At 30.4% G+C, this 24,622-nt stretch overlaps 2 protein-coding genes across 5 annotated transcripts; both read right to left on the reverse strand.

The window, feature by feature from the left end:
- Positions 950 to 24,351, reverse strand: LOC109349439 (LAG1 longevity assurance homolog 2-like). Of its 4 annotated transcripts, XM_019590240.1 has the most exons (8): positions 24,345 to 24,351; positions 9,794 to 9,800; positions 7,649 to 7,779; positions 3,864 to 4,072; positions 3,063 to 3,218; positions 2,025 to 2,210; positions 1,758 to 1,936; positions 950 to 1,238 (listed from the first exon to the last, which is right to left on the reverse strand). In XM_019590240.1, exons 3-8 carry the CDS (start codon positions 7,763 to 7,765, stop codon positions 1,222 to 1,224), a joined length of 864 nt encoding a protein of 287 aa, XP_019445785.1. In that variant the 5' UTR covers positions 7,766 to 7,779; positions 9,794 to 9,800; positions 24,345 to 24,351; the 3' UTR covers positions 950 to 1,221. The 4 variants fall into 4 exon arrangements, with proteins under 4 accessions (XP_019445785.1, XP_019445786.1, XP_019445784.1 ...); XM_019590241.1 differs by lacking the exons at positions 9,794 to 9,800; positions 24,345 to 24,351 and adding an exon at positions 7,875 to 8,004; XM_019590239.1 differs by lacking the exons at positions 9,794 to 9,800; positions 24,345 to 24,351 and adding an exon at positions 7,871 to 8,004 and having other exon boundaries at positions 7,649 to 7,785.
- Positions 19,689 to 22,453, reverse strand: LOC109349438 (abscisic acid 8'-hydroxylase 4-like). The gene is made up of 9 exons (XM_019590238.1): positions 22,216 to 22,453; positions 21,794 to 22,118; positions 21,301 to 21,450; positions 20,907 to 21,155; positions 20,702 to 20,791; positions 20,540 to 20,618; positions 20,323 to 20,429; positions 20,077 to 20,195; positions 19,689 to 19,956 (listed from the first exon to the last, which is right to left on the reverse strand). The coding sequence occupies exons 1-9, from the start codon at positions 22,419 to 22,421 to the stop codon at positions 19,842 to 19,844; spliced, it is 1,440 nt and encodes a 479-aa protein (XP_019445783.1). The 5' UTR covers positions 22,422 to 22,453; the 3' UTR covers positions 19,689 to 19,841.

Consider the following 24,622-nt stretch of genomic DNA (forward strand, 5'->3'; position numbering starts at 1 on the left):
TTAATATAATTATATATGAATTTTAATCTAAAAAGTTATACAAAAATATAATTTAATTATCAATACTAAATATGTTTATTGAAAGACACTTCATTAGTTTATTTAAAGACATGTTACTTGTGCTATTTAAATTTAAAGATCTTATACCATAACAAACTTTTAAATAGTCTAATAGATCATATTAACCTTTTAAATATGACATACTTATATTTAAACTTTTTAAACAAATCATATTTATACTCCTATATATGCTATATAAATTTAACAACCTATATATTTTTAAAATAAATTAAATTTATTCTTTTCTATCTATTAATAAGATATTTTTTTTAAATATAATAAATGTCAAACTCATTATACTGTAATTAAATAAAATCAAATATCTGTCAAACCTTATTGGTATTTATTCTTTTCTAAAAATACTACCGTACATGTGATATTGGAATTAAAGTTTGATGTAATATTGCCGTGATTGATCATTCAATCATATATTATCACACGCAAAATTTAATATAGTTATTATAAAAGGTGAATATTTTTAATAATATGATTAATAGTATTAAAAAAGTACAAAATAATCTATCACAATTAAATTTAAAGTAATATATTTTAACATTTCTACTTACATCCATGGGTTAGCCAAAAATAAAACCTATACATAGAAAACTTAATACTTCTTACATCTTATCTACAAGACATTTATAACAAAATCATACATATTAAGTAATAATGGATAAAAATATTTGTAACTCATATTTATTAAAAAGATATTAATATTTTGAAATCATTGCCTTCATTCATTTATACGGAAGTTAAAGATTTATCAAAATAAGTAAGAAATAAGAAACAAAGAATAAATCATAAAGAAGGGGGGATCAGTTTTTTTAGAGAAAAAGGTGTTGAAGCTCAATGGAAAATTGGTTCCAGGTCAAAGGTGAGGGCATGTATGGAATCACTGTGTAGAGGTTATTTTCTCAATTTTTATCCCGCTAATTTTCATTAACCCCAATACCTTCAGGGTTTGTTTGCAAAAATACAATTATACAAGTATGCCTATCATTTATACAGCAAAAATACACCTTCCTTTCTACTAGGTAATGAATTAAAATTTTGAAACTAGCGAAATTCATCCAAATTGGTCTATTAACCAAATTGAACTCCTAGAAATCTGCAGTGCTACCACTACCCACAACAAAAAACACAACAAAATCCTTCACCTGTTCAATCATCATCTGAATCTGCAAAGAGAGACTTTCAGTAAATAAAACACATATTTACCCAAGGCAAAAATAAAAGTAAAGATCTGTAGATGCTGGAAACTATATGCAGAAACCAGATACAGTTGTGATAGGAATCATGCTACTCCAAAGTAGCAGCAAGAGATTAAGTATCATGATTTAATTAATCCAATGCATACTGATTCAGAGTAGAATAATTATAAGCATGTCATAGATTAGATTTAAACCAATTTCCGTATATTAGATTTTCTTCTGAGGTCTGAACCATTTAATTTTGGGTGAAGAGGCTACTACTATTAACCTCCCTCGAGATACAGGAATTGTGAACATTTATACGCAAAAGCAACTTCTTAGACTGTGCGCTTCAGGCAAGCTATACTTCAGATTTTTTCATAAGCTATTCATTTATGATTTCAGTACAGGAAGAGAATATTGCATACAATGGACTGGTTCCAGAACAAAAGTAATATATAAATCTCTATTACTAGTAATATATACATTTAGTGGAAATTTGCTTACCTGATCTAATATCTTCACCAACTGTTCCCCTATTTTTCAGCTGTCTATTGATCATTGCACATATGAGCATCCACCAGTATATATGGAAGATCAGCAGCATTATGAGCAGTGTATTAAAGGTATAGTAAAGGAACATAGGAAAAGTCTCTGATAGGTTTAAACACTTCTGAAGATCAATGCTGGAAAACCAATGATAAGAAAGGGTGATCAGAAAATGCTTCCAGAAACAAAACAGTCAAATGAGTTCACTAATTAACTAAGACAAACCTTGTTGCTCTAATAACCCAAAAAGGAAAGAAAATTAGCCGTAGTAGGAGCCATGAAACTGCAAAGAATCCAAAACACACGCTTGCACCAAACTCTCTTCCAGAATATTTGAAAACCTTGGCAGCTTCCAAGAATACATCACTTGCATCATGAAGGGCGAGGATTATGGAGCCAATCCTGAAAAAACTGTAAATGCAGCATTTGTAAGTTATCTCTCCATACTCCCTGCCTTGATTTTTGAATTTTTCATTATCTAAATCGCTGGCGACATAGCAAAACATGGAAAAGGTTCTGCTAGTCTTGAGGTCTGTACAGTGTCAGAATAGTTTTATCACATCAATCAAAAGTTGCAACCTTAACATTATAGAGGTTATAAATGTAATACATGCACTTGCATAAAAAGTACGCAAGACTAGCAGAACTTGTATCCATGTTTCTAACATAATTAAGGGTGTCTAGAAGTTAGAAGAAACAACATTTACCGAATACATATTTTTCTATAAATTGATCAATAGTATAGTTAGAGATAGAGGAAGACCAAGAAAGACTATATGTGAAACCATTAGAAAAGACTTAGATTTAAATGGATTTTCTAAAGGCAAGGTTTACTATAGAACAAAATGTGGTCATTTGAATCACATAGCTCACTGTAGAAAAACATGAATAAACAGGTCTCTATCAGTTAATTTAAAGAAGTTTGAAGAACAGAAGTGAAGAAAACTACAATGGTTAAAGGACCATACAGAAAATAGTTCCAAACTCAGACTTATAACTTTATTGGTTTGAAGCACACTAACTACAGTTATGCATATTACTTAGGAGACAATATTATTACTGTCCTAAACTCTAACAGATATAAAAAGTTAAAAACACTCAAACTGATTTCAGTTGACTAATCAGTTATCACTTATCAGCATCAAATATGAGCCAGCACATGAGATTTTCATGTTTATGTAAACTAATAAGTAATTAAGTTCCAAATTTAAGGTTGCTGGCATGGTATAATCGTTCAACTAAAAAATAAGGCTAAGAAATTACCTAGTTAAGTATGAGATCCCAATCAGGAAAACAGTAATTACATGGTGAGAAAACATCACACCAAAATCCTTCCTTCGAGTCTCCCATGTGAGAATAGCAGCAATGCTATAGATGTAAAATCCACATTCACACATGTAGTAAATCTTTAAGGGACTCCTGCAATAAGAAGTGAAACAGGATGCAATATAACTTTTAATTTGCAAACTTCTGTTTATAGCAAAACTCAAACATGAGTACAATTGTCTTGGAATTTCCTCCCTAACAGAAGCAAGTATAGACGCATGTATCAAATGAGGAAGAAATATTTTCTCATTTTTAATATTTTTATACACATTTTTTTTAAAAGGGAGGAGAGCATAGTTGCCAGGGTTTGAACCCAGGTGCACATGCTTAATGAAGGAATTAATATATCCGTTTGTTACCTTCAAAACTCCTGAAATTTGTTTTATATTGTCAATTTACTTGGTTGTCTATAAAAACCAAAAACTAAATTTAGGTCTCTTGAAGTTTCCAAACCAAAAAGGACCAAAGCACAATTGTCAGTTTCTAATAACCTCTCTTACACTAAAATTCCTCTCTTCCATACAAGGTGCTGCATAGAAAACCAAGTCTATAAACTATAGATTCAGTTTGGGTTTGAACTGTATAAGACATTTTAAAATGTAAAGAACATTCAACGATGAAAAAAGGCGCATGAGGAGATCTTCCTTAAGAAAAGAAAAATAAACAGATCAAGTCAACAAGACAGATGCATATCATTCATTATATGACAAACATATGCATTATTATTACGTTACTTACTTCAACTCATGATTTGGCCAGTCTTTGAAGTATAAGGTCGTATCAGTGAACCAGGGTTCATGATAGATAGTTTTAAGAATGAAAAATTCCGCTGTAGCATAATATGTCAGCTTCCACATTGACTCGGAGCATTTTCCAATCTTTACTTGCATTTCCTTAGTAATCCTCGTTGCAGTCCTACCCCTTGTCAACATTCTGATGGCCAGCCTCTGTAAGCAACATAAATATTTAATGATTAGGAATATGCTAAAGAAACAACAACCAAGCCTTAATCTCACTAGGTGAGGTCAGGTATTTGGATCAAATGAATTATAATGCTCTATCATAAATCATGTTTATTGACAAAATATTGATCTATAAATTGTTCCTAATCGTTTCACCTATGATTTTTTCCGGCCTCCTCCTTTCTCTAGAAATTGAACTAACCTCCTTTTGATCTACTTTCCTTACATGGGCTTTCAATGGTTTCCTCCATATATGTCCAAACCACCTAAGACGCAATTCCACCATTTCTTTACAATAGGAGCTACTCTAATTTTCTCCCTAATGCATTCATTTCTAATCTTATCTTGTTTAGTGTATCCACTCATCCAATGCAACATTATCATCTCCGCTACATAGAGTTTTTTCTCTTGTTAATATTTTACTGTCCAATTTTCAGTCTCATATAACATTACGGGTCTTAAGGTTGTGCATTAATATTCTAATTAAATGAATTCGATAATCAAATTGCCAGAAAATGTTTTCCTGATAAATTCTTTAAAAGAGCATGTGCTCTTAAATATAGTACAAGGCAATCTAAACTAGGAAACTCCAAAACTGCTGCTCATAATTGTACCCACTGTCCTCTCCTATAGAAGGAAAGATTCTGTATAGTGGGATTCTGACACTCACCCTCAAGTTGGTAAGTGGATAATATTCATTCCCAATTTGCTAACAAATGATTGAAACATAGCACCACTAAATACTTTCCTCAATGCATCTGCAAGTTGATTTCTTAAAGGTCCAAATGGCGTATAAGTTGTCCCACTATCCAACTCCTCCTTTTTTAAGTATGTTACTACTTCAGCATGATTGTCCTATCGTGTTGCACCAGATTATGAGCAATGTGTATTGCTGAGTGCTGACTAATGACTATCACAGTACATATCAATATGTCTGTTCCACTCAATCCGCAGGTCATCTAGAACTATTTTCAGCCTAGGAGTTCAGAGCTCCCCAAGGCCATAACTCGGAATTCTGCTGACCTTACAACAACATTCTGTTTTTTCGCTTCTCCAAGTAAAGAAGATTCCAGCCTAGTCAGCGTTTTATATGCCTCCAAAGTCATCAGGTTCCCTCTTGCGAATAGAATTCCATTTCTAGGAGTTCTTTTCAATTACTACAGAATGCTGTAAACAGCTGAACAGTGAGCTTCTTTAGGACTATGCATGAACTGACTTACCACCCCCACCACATAAAGCTATATCTGGCCTAATATGAGACAAATGGTTTAACTTCCCAACTATGTTTTAATAATATTCCATGTCCACAGTTGCATCATCTACTTAGCCCATGTTTCAGCTCAATGGGCTGGTTTACATCCCAATTTTCCAGTTTCGGACAATATATCCTCCAAGGGATACTTTTGTAGAGAGATGAAAATGCCATTACGAGAATGGGCAACCTCAATATCATGCCAAGATCTATAATTTCAAATTCTCTAAACAAACAACTTTTTAGGGTCTCCATTCCATCTTAATCATTTCTTGTTACAACTATGTAATCCACATAGACAATTAGTGCAGTAACCCCCCTGAAGCTGAATGCTTAATAAAGAATGTATGACCACCTTGGTTTTGTTTGTACTCCGCCTTCACCGTTGTAGAGATCATGCCAAACCAGGCCCTCTAGGGCTGTTTCAGTCCACAGAGCGCTTCCTTAGTTTGCAAATCTTGCCTTTCTGAGTTAAACCTAGGTGGAAGTGTGGGGCCTCCATTTCTTCATCAAGGTTGTCATTAAGGAAAGCATTTTTGAAATCTAATTGCTGCAACCTCCATCACAGTGAGCTTCCAGAATAATAAATTCTAACAATGCTCATTTTTGCAACATGAGAAAAGTCTCAAGGTAGTTAATTCCATATGTTTGAGTGTTCCTCTTAGCTAATACTAATAACCATAGCTTATACCTTTCTAAGGTTCCATCTTCCTTATATTTGACTTGAATACCCCTTACATTGTACAAGCATCTTCCCTCTATGCAGTTCTACCAACTCCAAAGTTTTGTTCATTTCCGGTGCATCCATTTCAACCTTCATAGCTTCTCGTCTCTCACTAACAGTTCTTTTGGGATATTGACGGTGATTAGATGAATGAGGAAACGTCTATGATTATTGGACAATCTATCATAGGAAACAAAGTGGGATAATGGATACCATGGCCTCTGGGTACATGTTCTAACAACCTTCCTTATTTCAATAGTGAGAATTCTGACAATAATATCAGTCATAAACTCATCATTGGATCCAAAAAACACTTTTTCCATAGCTCACAAAAATGCTCTTTCAAAAGCCAATATGAGATCACATTACGTATGGTACTTGCATCAGTACATGAAGGAATTAATGAAGGAAACTTGGATGACTTTTTTGACACTCCGCTCACTACATTGACAAAGGTAGATCCTTCTTCTCTTCATATTTGATAAAAAAAGAAAATATTAAGAGAGAAGAGAACAATATAAAAGCAAGAGTATAAGAAATCCTCAGGAACTAGAGGTAAAAAATTGCAATCCAAAAATACAAAGAGACACAAACTAAAAGCATAGAACATCCAGCAAAGAATGCAAATCTCTTTGTAGACCAGTCAAAGACACCCTCTAAAAGGCCATATGCAGAACACAGCAAAGAAGCTACAAAAACTATTCTATACAAAATGAACTCAAGAGAGACCCAATGACCTAGAAAGTTTCTAGCATTCCTTTCAGACCAGATGCACCAACTAACCATGAATCGAGCACATTGCCAAACCTTTTTAGCGTCTTTGCTAGAGTCAAACCCCAGGTAATTGATACTCGGGAGCTTTTGTAAGTCCATTGGGGCAAACCCACTACTCACGAAAGATACCAAACAAGATCCCCAGCATTTCGTTCCAACCAAATTCAGCGAACAGAAATCTTCACATTTGTTACAATGTCTCTTCAAGACAAAGCAAAACATTACGATTTAAAGTACCTTTCCTCACATACTGGCTCAAAGAGGGAGGGGGGTTGCCCAAATTATTAAAATGGTTCATACCTCATACTAACTAGTAACCAATGTAGGACTTACACGTAAGTTAGAGAATAGGGATATACTGTTCTAAAATTCTTTGGAAATAACCGTCATTCTTGATTTGCTTCCCCTTGTTCCCTTGGTAAGATTTTAAACTAAGGTCCACTAACAAACCAAATCGCAAGGTTCTTGCTAAAGCTAACAAAATATGAAACCACAAAACAAGCTAGTCATTAATCATTCTCTACAAGAATTGAAAAAAATGCATATATATATATAATCAGCAGAAGACACAACTCATAATCAATATGACAATACAGGATTATGAGCAGTATTGCATTATACAATCTTTATAAACCGATTCTTTGATGCATCCATCGTGCAAAGAACTGTGCTACATTAAACACTTTCCTCCATCAATTGCTTTATTGACAGGTTAACTTAAAGATCCTTCAACTAATTTAAACAAATTTCAGTAAACTAGTAAAATAAAGATGGTGAACAAGAAACAAGAAACAAGAACAAAGAATCTTACGCGAAAGACGAATCTGTCAAGGAAGAACCTGGCACCGAAGCAGGCAAAAGCAAAGTAGATCGCAATAGAGTAATGCCAAGCGTCTGGTTTATCATCGTTGCTCCAAATTGAATCCATGCTACAATTCTGAACTGCAAAAGCAAGAAGCACAAAAAGATTTTCACACAATTGAAATGTTATGAAACAATTTTCATGTAATGAGGTTACATTGAGATCTGGTTTTTACCTAATTTTTCAGGATATGGGGCTTGTGAGTTCTTGCACGAGAGAATGCGTTGAATGAGAGAGAGAAAAAAGGAAAGGAGGGAAAGTGTGAGAAAGAGATTGGTTGGAAAAGAAAGAGAAATGGTTTTTAATAATTTTCTTTCCTGCGCTTTATTTATAGTTTTCTTTGTTTCTGAGATCTTTGGCCGGTCTTGTGTGGGACCCTTTCGTCAACCCACACGTGCCACGTGCCAATATTATGCTCCCAACTACCAATTGCAGTTTTTTTCGTGAAGCAAAATATTATTCCATATCAGAAAGATTGCATTTTTCAATGATTTTTTATAATATTTATTAAGGAAGGGAGTTTATATTTAAGGTGTTATGAAGCTGCCTATTCAGAAACCACTTGTTTAGAAGGATGAGGGCATGAGGCACATAATAGGAAACTATATTTGTTTTCCATTTTTTGATGGAAATATAATTACTTTCATTTAATACATGGTTTGGTAAAACAAAAAGTAAGGTATCATTATTAAAGATGAGACAAAGATTACATGTCTTCAAACATATATTATTCTTTGTCTTGAACCAATCAAACTTTAATAATTAACATAAAAAATTTACTTTTTATTTTTAAAAAAATCTCTTTTTATGTATATGCCAATATCTAATTAATCGTGGATAAAGAATGAGATATGTAAATAGAGATGACAAAATGGGTTGTTCGACACATTTAGCCCATGCCTGTAAATGTCCGCAAAAATTTAAGCGGGTGCGGGCATAACCGCATTGGTTTAATGGACAAAATTCAATGTCTTGCTCTTTTTAAAATGGGTTAACGGGCTTGCGAACGGTTCACGGACATTGTTGAATAATTATAAAAAATAAAAAAATTATATAATAAATTAAACTAAATTAAATAAAGTAGTTGAAAATAAAAATAACAAAAAAAATTGATATTTTATATGAAGTTTAACAAATTATATTAGATTACATTTTTTTAGGGATTACGGGCATAACCGCATTGGTTTAACGAACAAAATTCAATGTCTTACTCTTTTTAAAATGGGCTAACGGGTTTGCGAAGGTTCGCGGACATTGTTGAATAATTATAAAAAAAAAAACTCATATAATAAACGAAACTAAATTAAATAAAGTAGTTGAAGATAAAAATAACAAAAAAAATTGATATTTTATATTAAGTTTAAAGATTATGTTTATGGACCGGCCGCATGCTCAACGGAAATATCCGTGAATTTGGTGGACAAAATGGGCCGAGTGAATCAGGCAAATGTGTAAAATTTATATGTCCTTTTCGCAAAAAAATATAGGCTACACGGGCACACCCACAGACAATACATGTTTTGTCATCTCTATATATAAAGTAATTTTTTTCATTAGGATTAGGATGACCAACATTACCTACTCACAAACCATAGGTGGCACCACCCTAATAATTGTCATCATTATCAATATACTACCCTTATGATACTATGGGGTGAGAATAGGATGGGTTGAGTAAAAATTTGTCCTTTAACCAGTCCTAAATGTTGATTGGGTAATTTTTTAAACTTGAATTCGACTCTAGACCCAAAATAATGGTAGGTCAACCTTTGAATTCGGATCAATCTCTAGATTCAATTAAATATAATGCATACATATTTTAGATAAAAAAATTCATTATTAATTATTATTATTATTATTAATATGTAATTTGACATATAAAATGATATATATATATATATATATATATATATATATATCTTGTTCATCATGTATGTATCACGAAAAAATAGAGAATCAATGATATTTTTGACCAATGAGATATCATTACTTTGAATACAATTGAGTTGAGACACACAAAAATATAATAAGTGAATGATCATAGGACAAATGAGACCCAACCCGATGAGACCCAAACTAATGATGTGTTATTACTTTGAACCTGAACCTAGACTCAATGAAATCTAGCCATATTCAGATTTGATCATGATTGAATCATTACGGGTGAGCAGATAAGGTCCGGTCCTACTCATCCCAAATCTACATCACCGTTGTTATGGCTAATTAAATGTGTCAAAATGGGCTACCTGGACGGATTCGGGCTAGCCCACATTGTGTTCGGAAATTATATTGAACTATAAAGTTTGGATATATTTTATGCACATCAAATTGTAGCTCAAACCCTATCTAAGCGAGTGCGGGTTGTAGCAGCCTGACCCGCATATTACTGAAAATATTAATTTAAATTTTAACATATTTAATTTATTTAAAATATATATTATTTGATATTAATGTATAACTTTTTTTAACACATTTGTTATGTCCAATGCAACCAAACTTATAAATATAATGCATTGTGTTTGAGTTGAGACGTGATGTCAAGTCTACGTATATAATTTTTAACATAACTCATACTAAATCTCTCATTTCTATTGAACTCTCACTCTCTAACACAATATAATTTCTAACTTCACTTTAATATATAGACATTTGGATATTATCAAAGTATTATACTATGGTTTATAATAATGGTAATATAGACTCAAGTTTAGAATGAATTCTCTATGGTAAACAATTATGTTATCTTCTTTTGTTGTTGTAAAGGTTATTTTCTTAAGATGTTTTTGTTATAGAAGTTAATTGTAATTAAATACACAGTTAAGAAATGAAAAGTAAAATCTATATGATTTAATGTCTTTTGTTTGATTTGATACACTATTTTTAGTATTTTGTTATTGTGCTTAAAAAGATATTGTACAAAATAGGAAAAACAATATATTACTTAACTTTATAACATTATTATAATTTATAAATATTTATATTATAGACATATTCTATTTGTTATTCAAAGTTCATAACATAATATTTATTATGTTTTTTTGGAAGATAATTTTTACCTAAAGTTTATTAACAAGCCAAATGTCCCAAAAATTAAAAAATAAAGAAAAGTGGATAGTCCGAACCCGCCCGGATAGTAAAAGTTATTTTCTTTAGATGTTTTTGTTATAAAAGTTAAATGTAATTAAATACACAATTAAAAAATGAAAACTGAATTCTATATAGTTTAATATATTTTGTTTGATTTGATACACTAGTTTGTTACTGTGCTTAAAAGAATACTATGCAAAATAGAAAAAACAATATAATACTTAACCTTATAACATTACTATAATTTATAAACATTTTATTATATGTTACTCTATTTTTTATTCAAAGTTCATGAAATAATATTTATTATAAGTTTTTTTGGAATATAATTTTTACTTGAGATTTATTATTAATCCAAAGGTCACAAAAAAGATCAAAATAAGAAGAAGTGGGAAGCCCAAATCTGTCCGGATAAGCCTTACCCGAATACAATTTTAATATAACTCAATAAGGTCGAGTTAAAAATCTCGGATTCAATAAAAAGTAACTAAAATGATACCTTAACTGATAAACTTTGTGCTTTTGTAGGCTATGCATTTTCACACCTCTGTCACTAATAATCATCGCATCACCATAGCCACTCCCATAAACACACTCACAACACCACCATTATTGCCACTAACACCAACATTCTTTATTTATTTTTATCCAATATTTACTTTATTCAATAGGGAGTGTTTCATATCTAGAGTTTTAGGACGACGTAATATTGTTAACAAAAAAAATTGAATATGTTCTAATCAGGAAACCAATATATTGAGCAAACTCTTCTCGTGTGGTCATCGCATGTTTGGGATATAGATTGATGGAATTTAGAATATACAAATAGCTATATTTATAAGAGGAAAGACGTTATCGATAGTGCTTTTTGCTCAACCTTTCACAATTATTTATAACACCCGTGGTCTCTTTATATTTACCAACAAATTATAGTCAACTAAAAATATTAGTACAAATCGCAAAAACTATTATTTTCCCTCTAAAGGATGGACTCGTGGTATAGATCCTCGAAGCCCAGAGTTGAATTTAGAATGAGAAGCCCAGAGTAGAAACTCACAAATAAGTATAAGTACGAGTATAAAAAAGCGTATAAGTATAATATAACTCCTTTAGTATCAAATTCCAAGCACTTGACCAATTTTGAACATTGACGAGTAGAAACTCAATTTGTAAAACCAACAACAAGCACATAACATTGAGCAACGTTCTAATATAATTAATTGAAACTACTAGGCAACTGGTTTTAACGTTGGTTTTAAACTTGTAAACCAAAGGTGCCTGGGTTAATATTTAATAATGTTCAGGATTATTTTTTGCTTCAATGAGTTCATAAGGGGTAATAATGTACGGCAGTCACTTTAATAACATTCCAATGCACTGGTATGTAATGAGATGGTACAACGTATTTTTATCTTATTTTGCTATAATATTAATTGTGGAATATATAGATTTCATGATATATAATTTAAATTAGTCCTTTAACTCATGAATAATATTAGAAAAATAATTGTTGAAATTTTAGTGAATTATTTTGCCTGAGACAAAATAATATGATGAGTAATATGGTTGATTATCATGTTTGGTCGACTAAGTTTATTTTAAAAATGATGTTAAACATTTTAAAACTATAATAATCTTAATTAAAGAACTGAGAGATATAGAAAATGATGATACAATTATAAACGTGTTGTCTTGATAAAACTTATATGTTGAAACACTGAAAAGTTAGAGGTTAAAACTTACAATTGATAAACTGGTTGGTGATATTTGAACAAAAGTGTAATGATGTGAGATAGCTTATAAGACTTTGACAATCATAAATTACTTCAAACGACTTATTATGGGTTTTTTATAATAATAAAAACTACCCAACCAAACAATGTTATTTACTTAGTTCTTATCAATTAAGCTCTTTCAAAAAATTTATTAATAAAATAAATGGATTAAGCTCTTTCAAAAAATTTATTAATAAAATAAATGGATTAAACTCTTTCAAAAAATTTATTAATAAAATAAATGGATTAAGCTCTTTCAAAAAATTTATTAATAAAATAAATGGATCAAATGGTATAGTTCTTTTGTTGGTAAATTGGAGGATTCAAAACATAACTATTGCTTTCCAATTACCTGAGTAATTTATAACCTTCTCCATAATATTGTCAAACACATTTAAAGCATTTGCATCACTATCCTTATGTTCAATAATATGCAATGCTAAAGAGCTGTAAGCGACAAAGGGTGAGGTGGATGCCATAAAGAGAAACTAAATAAAATATAAGAAACTAGTTGTGGGTCCATGGAAGAATTTTCTTCAGGAGGTATAAGGATAAAGTACAATATTAATTGAGTTACTTAAATAATGTAATATTATATATGGTAAAATGGGGAATGGAAATTTTTTGATGTTACTTTTGTTTAGGACTAACCTAAACCTGTTTTTATGTTGTCTCGTCTAAATTAGACATGTATGATTTCATATTTCTTCACATCAAGGAACAAATCTAAAATAAATAAATAAATCAATTTGATTAATATTTAAGGACCAATACAAAAATATGCCCTTTTCATCTCAACCTATCAATCTTACCTGTAATGTTTGGGAAAAATATTGTACTTTTGTAAACAAACTCTTTCTTTCCAACTTCTTAATTCGATTAATCAATTGAAGAAAAAATATGTCAACAAATTTTAACTAAAATTATGAGAATATCAATAACTGTTCTTAGTGTGACATTCAAGAATAACCAGGATATGAGGAGTGGTGTAAGATACACAAGCAAGAAGTGGCTTCTAATAGGTTTTAGGGGAAAGGGTATATTAATAAATCGATTACACACTAGAATAAGAGAGGTCTTAAAACTGTTAAAGGGGGAGATTATACAATTGAGGGTGACTTAGAAGGATTATTTCCATTATAAAATAAGAGATTAAAATAATATGTCTATTTCACTCTAATATCATAACATCTATATATGCACCTTTTTAATTTTTAAAGACATATTAATTGTTCCTACATTATACCATTGATCCATTGTACTTTTCTCATCATTCCAACTATATTTTACGACATTCTATATTAATTGGACAACATATCATTAGTAACAAATGAGGAAGAAAAAAAATTAATTAATGGGCCAAGTTAGGAATAAAAAAAAAAATTCATTTATAAGAATACCCAAAATAATAAATTTCACGTGAGAATGATTATCATATTTTCGTCTGGCGGATACTACTATGTTTATAATTATTTTAAATAAATCTTATAATTTCTTATCACGTATGGATTATATATAATTTATTATACTATTATTTCATAATAACTTTTTTGCTTGAATTCTAATAACAGATTATCATATAATCTTATTATTATTCATGTAATTTTGGTATTGAAGGTATAAAATACATTCTAAAAGTGATAAAAAAAACTTTTAAATATTTATACCAGGGATATTATTCTATATTGAAAAGTGAACATTTAATACAAATTGTTAGGCTTAAATTTTCAAGGTTAGTTTAATTATTTTGTATCTTTCTTAAGCAACCTTGTCTCCTCCCGTAAGAAATCGGAGTATAATTGAGTTGCGATTTATGATGTCGGATACGAAAGTGATGGATCTCTTCCTCGTGCAATGACTTCTTCAACTACAATAACACTGTCAAATACTCGTTATTCGAAGTTGGTGGTAGCTTCTACAGCAGAACAATGTTGACACCAAATCTTTCGTAATAAATGCTTTGTGATAGTCATTATGTTGGTTGGTACTTGGTAGTTTCTAGTGGCAAACATTTTTCTGTTGATCTTTGTTCCCTGTTCCTTGATTCCGTGTATATTGTGTTTGTTTTCAACATCAGATGTGATGGGTTTGCAAAAATTAGCTTAAGTTATCTATATATTAACCTTAATAATATATAGTACTGCTAAGGCAAACTATTAAACACATTATTGAGAACTCTCTGGAAACCTTTAGCTTTTTTGGCAATTGGTTTTTTGGGAGAACAAAATGTTAAATGAAAGGCTCCATCAGAAGAAAAAATGTACTTTTGGTAAAAAAATATTTTCTTCTTCAATACTTTTCTATTTAAACATTAATTTCTTTTGTCACGATATAGAAAAATGAGAAGTAAAAATATATTATCAATTAAGTACTAGGACATACAAATGATTTTAATTGTGACAGAAGTTATTACTTGCCATGCCTGTGAGGGTTTTGACTTCTACAGTCATCACTCATCACTTTGTAACTATCACTCTTGTTCTCTCACAACTATTTCAGGGATATTCGGTTAAAGAGTAAAAAAAGAGTTATGATCATAAATTAACCACCATTGCTGAGACAAACATGTTACCACTACTGTTGTTGTCTCTAGTTCTACCACTTCCTCTACCCAACCATCACCGCCACCTACCTGCCATCATCAGTGGCGGAGCCACTCATGGCTAGGGATATACACATGCACACACTGAGATTTTTTTATACATTAATATTTTTCACCATTAGTTATATAAAATTGCATTTATGTCACTCTAATATATTTTAAAACCATTGTATGAAATATATGCATCCTGTTCTTAGGTCTCACTTGCCTTCATTGTCAATATTTCTAAAATTAAAGCCACTGCCATTCATTTGATGAAGATATCCGTGTCCTTTGGACTTCATCATGGCAAACATATATGCATGGTTTCAGTTTAAAATTTTGAAAACTGTACACTTATTTTCTGTGATGAACTGGAACATCTTATTTGCATCTCCGAGACTGATGGTTTTTTTATTACCTTTCTGCTAAATCTTCTTGCACTTCCAACTCAAAGTAACCAGTCAGATCATTTACTTGCTATATGGATTACTTGGCACCATGACTATGTGATGGTTTGTTCTCAGTTCGAGTTTTTTACTGTAGTATTGTTGGAATGTTTCCTAGACAATAGAATATGACATCCGTGACATAATTTTGCAAATATAATTTTGGCTAATTTAAAAAAAATTAAACTTTTTAATCCTTGATTTTTAGTGGGGAAATGGTACTTTTATTGAAAATGCTTATCATTAATTTTAGACAGAATGCAGATACCACAAATTAATTAATGAGATAAGGAAAATTTTGTAATATATTGTAAGCCTCTAGGGCTATGTGCATGTCTACTCTTCAGAAGTCATAGTTTAAAATTAGCATTGGTAATGTATGTAGTTAGACTTTTACATCTTTTGTTTAATGGGCTAGTACCATCAACCCTGTAATTCTGGGTTGTAGCCTTGTATCATACCCATTTTTTAGTAATTTCATAGGCCTTTCGTTTTCAATTAAACTCGAAGGTTCCTGAAGTTGTCAACGTTATGTTGAAAATTTTGGATTATTGCTTGTCATACCGCAATCAATTAACTATTCCTTCTCTGAAATGTTTATGAACATGAATAGCCTTTATTGATCTTGTTGGATGGAGACAATGGCATCAACATTAAATGGCGGATATGGCAAGAGTGACATATTGATCCTATAGAATGATGTCGATAGTGCGATGCGAATGCTTGGTTGTACAATAATTTTGATTGTAATGAAGTTGAAAGAAGACTGATCTGGTGTATGTAAAAGCACAGTGATAAGTTGTGTTACATTCCACATTTCCACTCGTGTCTTTTCTGAACTCATGTCATTTCACCTTAATGAAATGCTGCTTGGGCATTGATGACAGAACATGCATCCAAGATTTTATTTATTTATTTTGCTCTGCAATAAGCAAGATTCTTGTCTTCTATTTTGCCTTGTTTCATGTGCTATAATGAAGTGATTCCAGATTTGGTTGTCTCATTTGTATTTCACAGGGATAACCTGCTTTGGAATGAAATTGATTATTTGATGTAGCAAATCATAAAAACCCGTATTTTAGCTAATATGAACATTAATGTTGAAATCAGTATTATTTTATAATCATATCCTCTCCATGGCAACTATAATTTTTAGCTATTTCATAATGAGAGAGAGGAAGACCATGAATTTTTTTAGGTGAAACTATTAAGAGTAATTCTAACCTAATTGGACTATAAGAGGATTTGATTTTTTGACAGATTATGGTGATGTCATTTAATCCAGTTTATTGATTCCAACTAATAAGAAAGAGCTTTGGTCAATGATGATGTATCATTTGATCCTTGTAACTGGTGTATGAATTAAGTAATTACACTAACTCACATATATTATGGATATCTCATCTACATGTATGTAAAACATACTTATCTTTCTACTCTTATGGAGCTTGCATTTTGATTATTTTATCTTATAGGCAAACATCTTTTCCCTTTTAAAAAAAATAGAGATGACCTTGTATCTTTGAACTTTCTTCTATAGAAACTGTAGATGTTCAATGAAATATAATGAATGGAGGTTCATAAACAGTCTGGGTGTTTCAGCTACTTCCCACTATTTCATATTGCTGAACCATCATGGAAAAGAATCATCTTTGATACTAAAGTTGTTATTTTTGTGTTTCCATTTAATGAAAAAATATCATATCATTATATTTATAGGGGTAATAATATTACATTATCATGTTTTTTTTGTTTTTTATGCACTCTTTTCTCTTGGAGAGAGTAAACAGGGAAGTTATTTCAAAGTATTAATGTTTTATAATATTATAGGTTAATGCAGTTCAGTATTAGTGATAGTGCAATTTTTTTTTGTGAGATAGCTTTTTCAAATTTGAAAAGGGAAAGGGAAAGAAATTCAAGTAGGGATCAAACTTATAGCATCAAAATATGAACTGTGATAAAGGCAGTTGATTGCACACGAACACTACTAACCGCTGGGTTTTCTTTAACCACAAAATATGATAAAGACATAGTTGATTGTACACGAACTCTACCCTTGAGAAAATCACTACTGAAAGTCCACTACTAGATTCCATGGCAAAGTGGCAATACCTTCATTTCTCCAACCAGATCATATTTTGATGTACTATTTTGGTCCCAGTCCTCCACCAAACATGATCAAGCTTCACGCCCTTGAAAGGTTTCAGATGCCTCTGGCTCAGGGCATCTCCTTTTTTAGCTACCCAATTAATTGACAGCACGTGGGTTTCTCATAGTCACAGCTCGTGACCCCTACGTGAGGAAATATGAACATTCAACCATGCAAATGGAGCCACGTTTTATTAGGGCATCTTCATTGGGAGTTGCATATTACACAATCATTAGTTGTAGAGTATAAAATCTATACACCAACAATGTAAAGATTTATATATAGTCAATGCATCATCCATCACCCATTTATATTACTTTTATCTAAAAGTCGATGATAATTAGAAATGAATGATATATAATGTAGTCACAACATAAAAATCTCTTAAACTATTAGTATATACATTTTTTCTCTTCTTTTTATAAGTCTTACTAATATGTCATCAAATTGGTGAGGGCACTTAGTTAGATTAGTGTTTCACTTGTTAGATTACATATCGATGATTATAAAAAAGATTGTCAATGAAATTAAATATAAAAAAATATTATACTGTTGAAAAAATTAATAAACTAAATAATAATTATTTTTATTTATACCACCATTTGGTAGAATAAAATGTATGCCTTGGTGGTAAACCATATTTTAGAAGTATAAACAAAAGTAGTTGTTGTGTGTTTGATCTTCTATAACAATATTTTGATAAAAATTAAGTCATTTTTATTAAAAGATTAATTTAAATGAAAATCGACCAGTATACCAGTACGGTTCAATTGAATATCATTTGGTATGACTATGTTTAATAGTTTTGATCAATATGATTGAGTGATCAACATAATTATTGTCCTATACAAGTTTGACATCACCAGTTTTTTGATTGAATTAGCAAATATGATCAAATTTTCACAACACCACATAGTTCTATGGTGCAATTGAGTTTTTTTTCCATGATTTAATATGTATATACTGACATTGTAAATGTTTTTTACACTGTTAGTCAATCATCCACCATTGATTTATTTATTATCATTGACTCTCAAAGAAAAGTAATACAAATCAATGGTGGATGATGCACTGACAGTGTAAAAAACTTTACACCGTCAGTGCACAAATTTTAAACTCTTTTTACAAACCAACGATAACAGAAAATTGTATAGTAACTTATGGTTGTCCTGCTGAAAATGAATGAGTTGCAAAATGTGTCATATCAATTACTACATCAGATGATATTTATAAGAACATTAGACAGATTTATGTGAATTAAGAAATACAATTAATATTGTTAGTGTCACCAAAATTTTCAATAGTTATATTTTTTTCTTTCTAAAATTGATAAATTTTCTAGTTAATTAATTTGTTAATGATTATGTGTTTTCAATTAATTATAATTATATTTGGCAATAAAAGCAATTAATATAAACAAACTTGGAAAACTATCCCAAACCTATAACCTCAAAAATGACTTAGAAATATAGGAGTGGAGGTATGCAGCTCTAAAAAGTTGATCATATGGAAACTTAGTTTTTAAGCCTAGATAAGTTGGATTACGACGCAAAATGCCAAATCCATTTTAATATTATAGTTGCAATGTAATATTACATTATTTACAAGTTTAACTCCCCAACAGGCACTTGAGAATTGAAATGGAGGGGCAAAGGAAAGAAGGGGATCATCTATTCCCAAAATTTCATATCTTGATATCTCAAGTCAATAATATCCCATCAAATAATATAAAAATATTATTTTATATTTTTTTATTTATACTTTTGTCTAATTATATGTCAAATTTCTATTGAATAAAAATGATCCCCATGACAATTTCAACTTCAACTTTACCTATTGAATAATCAGGAGTCCAAAGTTACAAAAGATTATAGGAACATTAGCATAGAGTTCCCAAACAAAAATCATCAGTTGATTACATCTTCATTTTAATCGCTGACACTCTCTGATTCATTAATAATATCATAGATATGAATATGACGTTACTTAGATTAGCTAGAGAGACAACTAGTATTTGACCTCAATATAAAAAAGGAGGTTGGGGTGGCAAGAAATATCAATATCTTTTTATATTAATATTATAAATGATAGAAGGATAATTTTATCCTAGCATCTCTTGAGTCTGTTCATTTCTCCAAAATCTTGCTGGTAAACCATGAAGAGGAACTGGGAATGGGCTATATTGAATTCCATTCTGATGTTCCATTACCTCCCACCTACGAAGCAAAATTATTAAACACAAACCAAATGAGTATTCTGATGATGAAAATAAAATATGAAAAAGAATAGCCATGTCAAAATTTGACCCAAAAATAGAAAGTAGATATGATCTTTACCTAAATTGTGTTACTAAATGATGAATGAAAATCAGCATGTTCAACTTGGCAAGCTGGTTTCCAGGACAAGAGTGAACTCCATTGCCAAATGGCATAAAAGTATTGGGCTTTGGAGCATTCTGAAGCCATACAGAATTAAAATATTATTATCTTAGAAGCACACAGTTTACTATTATTTTCTATATATTTAATTATTTAGTTGACTAAATAGTGGACAACTCCATTAACTTGTTAAGCAGTTATTACCTCAAACCTTGATGGGTCAAAATTGTGAGGAGCAGGGTAGAATTCTGGATTATGGTGGATGTTTCTGAATAGTGGCATCACTTTCCAACCCTTTGGTATGAGATATCCTGAACAATGGGACAATAGAACATTTTAGAAATCGTGTAGGAAATAGTAAAACATTTTGAAAATTCAACTTCCAAAAAATTTAAAAAAATATTCTGTCTCAAATCCTTACCCTTGTATTCTACATCAATCACAGCTTCCCTAAAGGTAAAAGATATGATGCTTGCCATCCTAAGGCTTTCCAATATTACCTGCAACATCAGATCCTTCTAAGAAATCCATTTTAGAAATATTTGTAAGTTTGCATTGCATTTTTTGGTACTATATACCATACCTTATAAGTAATTGGCATATTTCTAGTTTGACTCCAAGTCAATGGCATCTTCTCTCTTTGATTGGCTTCATATATTGCAGTTTGCTCTGACTGCAATACAGTGCAGATGAGTCATTAATTAGTACGGTTACAGATTTTCAATTTTCAACCCTTATGACCTACATGGATATGAGAAATCTTATTTTTTGGGACAAAAACAGCTTACTTTTATTGCTTCAAGAAGTTTCTGGTCATCATGAAGATACTTGAGAATCCATGTTAGAACACTAGCTGTAGTGTCTTGAGCTGCAAATAGTACTCCAATCACATTATCAGCAATTTGGTCATCCCTTAACATTTGTCCCCTTTCATCCTTGTAGTTCAACAAGTGTCCCAATAGATCATTTTCCATTAATATCTGCTCCTTTCTCTTGCATACTATTTCACTTATAATCTCTCTAATTCTCTTCCTTGCCTTTACATCATTTAGAAAAATATTCATCAGACAAAAGACATAAAATCAGACCCAAAGTATATTTATATATATACTTAATTAACATACACATGATTTTCTTAGAATATAGTTTTTGAAATCATTTAAATCAGATGCTTTAGCATACCGAGAGTGCTTTGGGGTATGCAGTTCCTGGTATCCTTGTTGGGAAAGAATTGTAGCCTTTCTCTACTATGTTGTAGTTCTCCTTAAGCTTCTCCCTATAGTTGTTGTCCAAGTGACCAAACAAAGAAATGATGCCAATATTGAAAGCGAACTGTTGCAGGGTCAAAAGAAGCTATGAGTTATAAAAATCACTACTCAACAATAACAGAGGACCCAGTGACAAGAAATTTATGAGGGAACCACCAGTAAATGAAAACAAAACTCAACGTCATGCTATAAAAGTGTTGAATAACACAATACATTTCTTGCCATATTAATTAGGTAACAAAGAAAAGACACTCGCAAAATGAAGTTCATACTTAGAAACATATCAAAACTAAGTTTAAAATTGTTGTTATGGTTGCAGTAAGAGAATTTCTAGTATGATCTTCAATTCGAGTAACAAACAATGCATGCTTCAAGAAGATTTACCAGTTTTGTGAGACTACACCAACCTTTTTCATTTCATGCAAAGAGTTAATGACTTTTTCATTGGAAACCCACGATTCCAAACATGATTTGACTTCAGTTTCGAATTCAGGAATGAGCTTTCTGATTGTTTCAGGAGAAAGTGATTTTTGAACAAGCTTCCTTATTTGACTGTGGTAGTTTCCTTGGTGAAAGAACAATGCAGAAGGACCTATAAGCTTCTCTTTGCTTTTGGGGTATGTAGGCTTGAACAAGTGAGCATGACTCACCAACACAAACCTTGCAGCTTCTGGACTAGTCAGCATCACACATGGATAACCTAGTATATGGGTTTTAAATATTTCCCCATATCTAGTAATTGACATATGCATAAAATGATTAAGTTAGCACCACCACCAAAGTTTAATTAAGTTCCATGCAAAAGAAAAATATATAAGAAAATACGAACCTTTTTTGCTTAGAAACAAAGAAAACATTAGGGTCTTGAGAATAGAGTTGAGGAGTCTCTCCTATATAAGGCCAACCCATTGAGCCAGGGGGTAGCTTAGGCTTAGTGATGTGTTGGGATTTCTTGTGTTTCTTTACTAATGAGTAGAACCAAAGGAGTGTTAAGAAAAAGATGGATATGCATAGTAGAATAGCAATGATCTCCATAAAGGAAATGAATGAAAGATGGAATTCGCTAGTTGTTGTTAGTATCAAGTCAATGAGTGATGAGTCTGTGTTAGATTGATTTATATAGAGGCAAGAAGGGCATGGGGCAGATGTCTTTATCTACTTTCCATATTTTTTAATAAGTTTAATATCTATCTTTGGTGAGTATAAATTTTTTTATAGTGTTACATATTATTTATTATTAGTTTGTTTTACTTTTATTTAAAAGTCTATAATAATTAATATATAAGTAATGAATAATATGTTGACAGTATAAAAATAAAATATAAATATATATTTTGTATTTAAAACATCATTAGTAAAATTAGAATAACGAAAAAGATAAAAAAAACATCACGTGATAAAGAATTATTGGAATATATAAAATAATGATTATTTCGAAATCATTCTCCACGTTTTAGTTTTACTGATGATTTTGATCGAGCAGTACTGTACGGATAACTGCGAGAATAGTCAATGGAAAAACATATGTGGCAATAAGCGGTGAAAACAGCCTGTCACACCTCTTACTTGACACATGTCTCGGGGCTAAACATTGTCCTAAAAAATATATTATTCAATATGGTTTATGATTAATCAAAAAATATTTAATTATTAAATTATTAATTTAAATATAAAAATTTACTTAATTTTTTTAACCATTTATATAGTAATACAAATTTATGTGTTAGCGGATGTAATGCATGTGGGCTGGCATACTGTTACTTAGATTAGAGTAAAACTTTTTGAAAAGATTAGAACTTTATTTAGTTTAAAAAGTTTCAGAACATCTAAAATGGAAAGGCTCTTTTAATTATTTAATATGCCCGACATATTTAATTATATATTAATATTTATATTGTATAATTATAATATACTTAAAAATATTATATGTGAAATTTGAATATAAAGTTTATTGAAAAATGATTGTCAACTTATTTAAAAACTTTATTGCTAAATATATTTATTGATTAGACCCAAACATGTAAATAAATTAGGTCCAAACTTTAGAAATGTTTAAATATGCAGAGTCAAGTCTAGGCATAGGATTACTGTATGTTATATAGGTCAAATAGATTTAAGGCAGAATATGGCCTTCCATGCATATTTCTGCCCCTAATCATGATTAAGAGGAAAGTTGTTTCATGAAATATATATAAATGATTCAAACCATGGTTTAGCAATGTTACTAACACTGGACAATTTTATCTGGTTCGACCACTGTAATGATGAATCAATCCTCACAGAAATACGATATGTATACCAATAAGTTTGTGTATCAAAATTGATTAAAATTGATCAAGATCGATCAATTTTTAGTTAAACCATACTAATAGTTTTATATAAAAATGAAATTATTAAATTTAACTAAAATGTTAATATAATATATATTTGTATTTAATTTCACCAATATGTTGTTTAAGTAGTAAACAATGGATTAAACTGTTGTATCACAATATTGGTGTTTGAACGTTGTGATTATGTTATAATATTAATAACCTTATATTTTTGTCTTTTAAAATTTTTGTGCGTACTAATTTTATAATAGTAGAATTTTCCCATATCTTAAAATGTATGAGTGGATATGATTCTTTTAGATTAATTAATCATTAAATATTTATGTAATAAATTTATAATTTTTGTTTTATTTTTTAAAAAAGTTATCCATTAATTATTTTATAACTGAACCAATATATATATATATATATATATATATATCTGGTTTTTGACTTTTTTATCAAATATATTTTTTAAATATTTTTTTTGGTTTTAGTTATTATTTTACTATTATATTAATTTATTCATAATATTGTTATCTTTTGTGAGTATTTATGTACTAGATATGTTTTTTCCCTTTGATCCTTTTATCTATAATTAGATATATTATTATCATTTTCCCCCTTTGATCCTTTTATCTATAACTAGATAATTTTTTCCTATTATATATATTATTCTTTCTATAAAATTATATTGTAATATATTTTGTATAAAATTAACAGCATTGCTCTTTTCATTTTTTATTAGTATTACTATTATTATATTCCTATTATATATAATATAAATCTTCAATCAACCTCACTTCACTTTCTTACGTATTTGTATACTTTCTTGTTTTGTGTTCTTCCAGACACGACAACAGAGAAATATTCATTCGCGGCAAATTTACTTATGTAATGTATTTTGATCAGAAATTTATTACA

The sequence above is a fragment of the Lupinus angustifolius genome, chromosome LG06 (genome assembly GCF_001865875.1).
Source record: "Lupinus angustifolius cultivar Tanjil chromosome LG06, LupAngTanjil_v1.0, whole genome shotgun sequence".
In the NCBI taxonomy this organism is placed as follows: domain Eukaryota; kingdom Viridiplantae; phylum Streptophyta; class Magnoliopsida; order Fabales; family Fabaceae; genus Lupinus; species Lupinus angustifolius.

What these genes read in the sequence shown, in the direction of transcription:
- LOC109349439 (XM_019590240.1), bottom strand. Translation starts at nt 7,765, where the DNA reads ATGGATTCAATTTGGAGCAACGATGATAAACCAGACGCTTGGCATTAC. An exon ending in TTGACAGATTCGTCTTTCGC is followed by an intron (nt 4,073 to 7,648) that starts GTAAGATTCTTT and finishes TGTTGCTTACAG; the next exon opens with AGGCTGGCCATCAGAATGTT. An exon ending in TGGGTTATTAGAGCAACAAG is followed by an intron (nt 1,937 to 2,024) that starts GTTTGTCTTAGT and finishes TTGGTTTTCCAG; the next exon opens with CATTGATCTTCAGAAGTGTT.
- LOC109349438 (XM_019590238.1), bottom strand. Translation starts at nt 22,421, where the DNA reads ATGGAGATCATTGCTATTCTACTATGCATATCCATCTTTTTCTTAACA. An exon ending in CATACCCCAAAGCACTCTCG is followed by an intron (nt 21,156 to 21,300) that starts GTATGCTAAAGC and finishes AATGATGTAAAG; the next exon opens with GCAAGGAAGAGAATTAGAGA. An exon ending in CATTTAGTAACACAATTTAG is followed by an intron (nt 19,957 to 20,076) that starts GTAAAGATCATA and finishes TTTGCTTCGTAG; the next exon opens with GTGGGAGGTAATGGAACATC.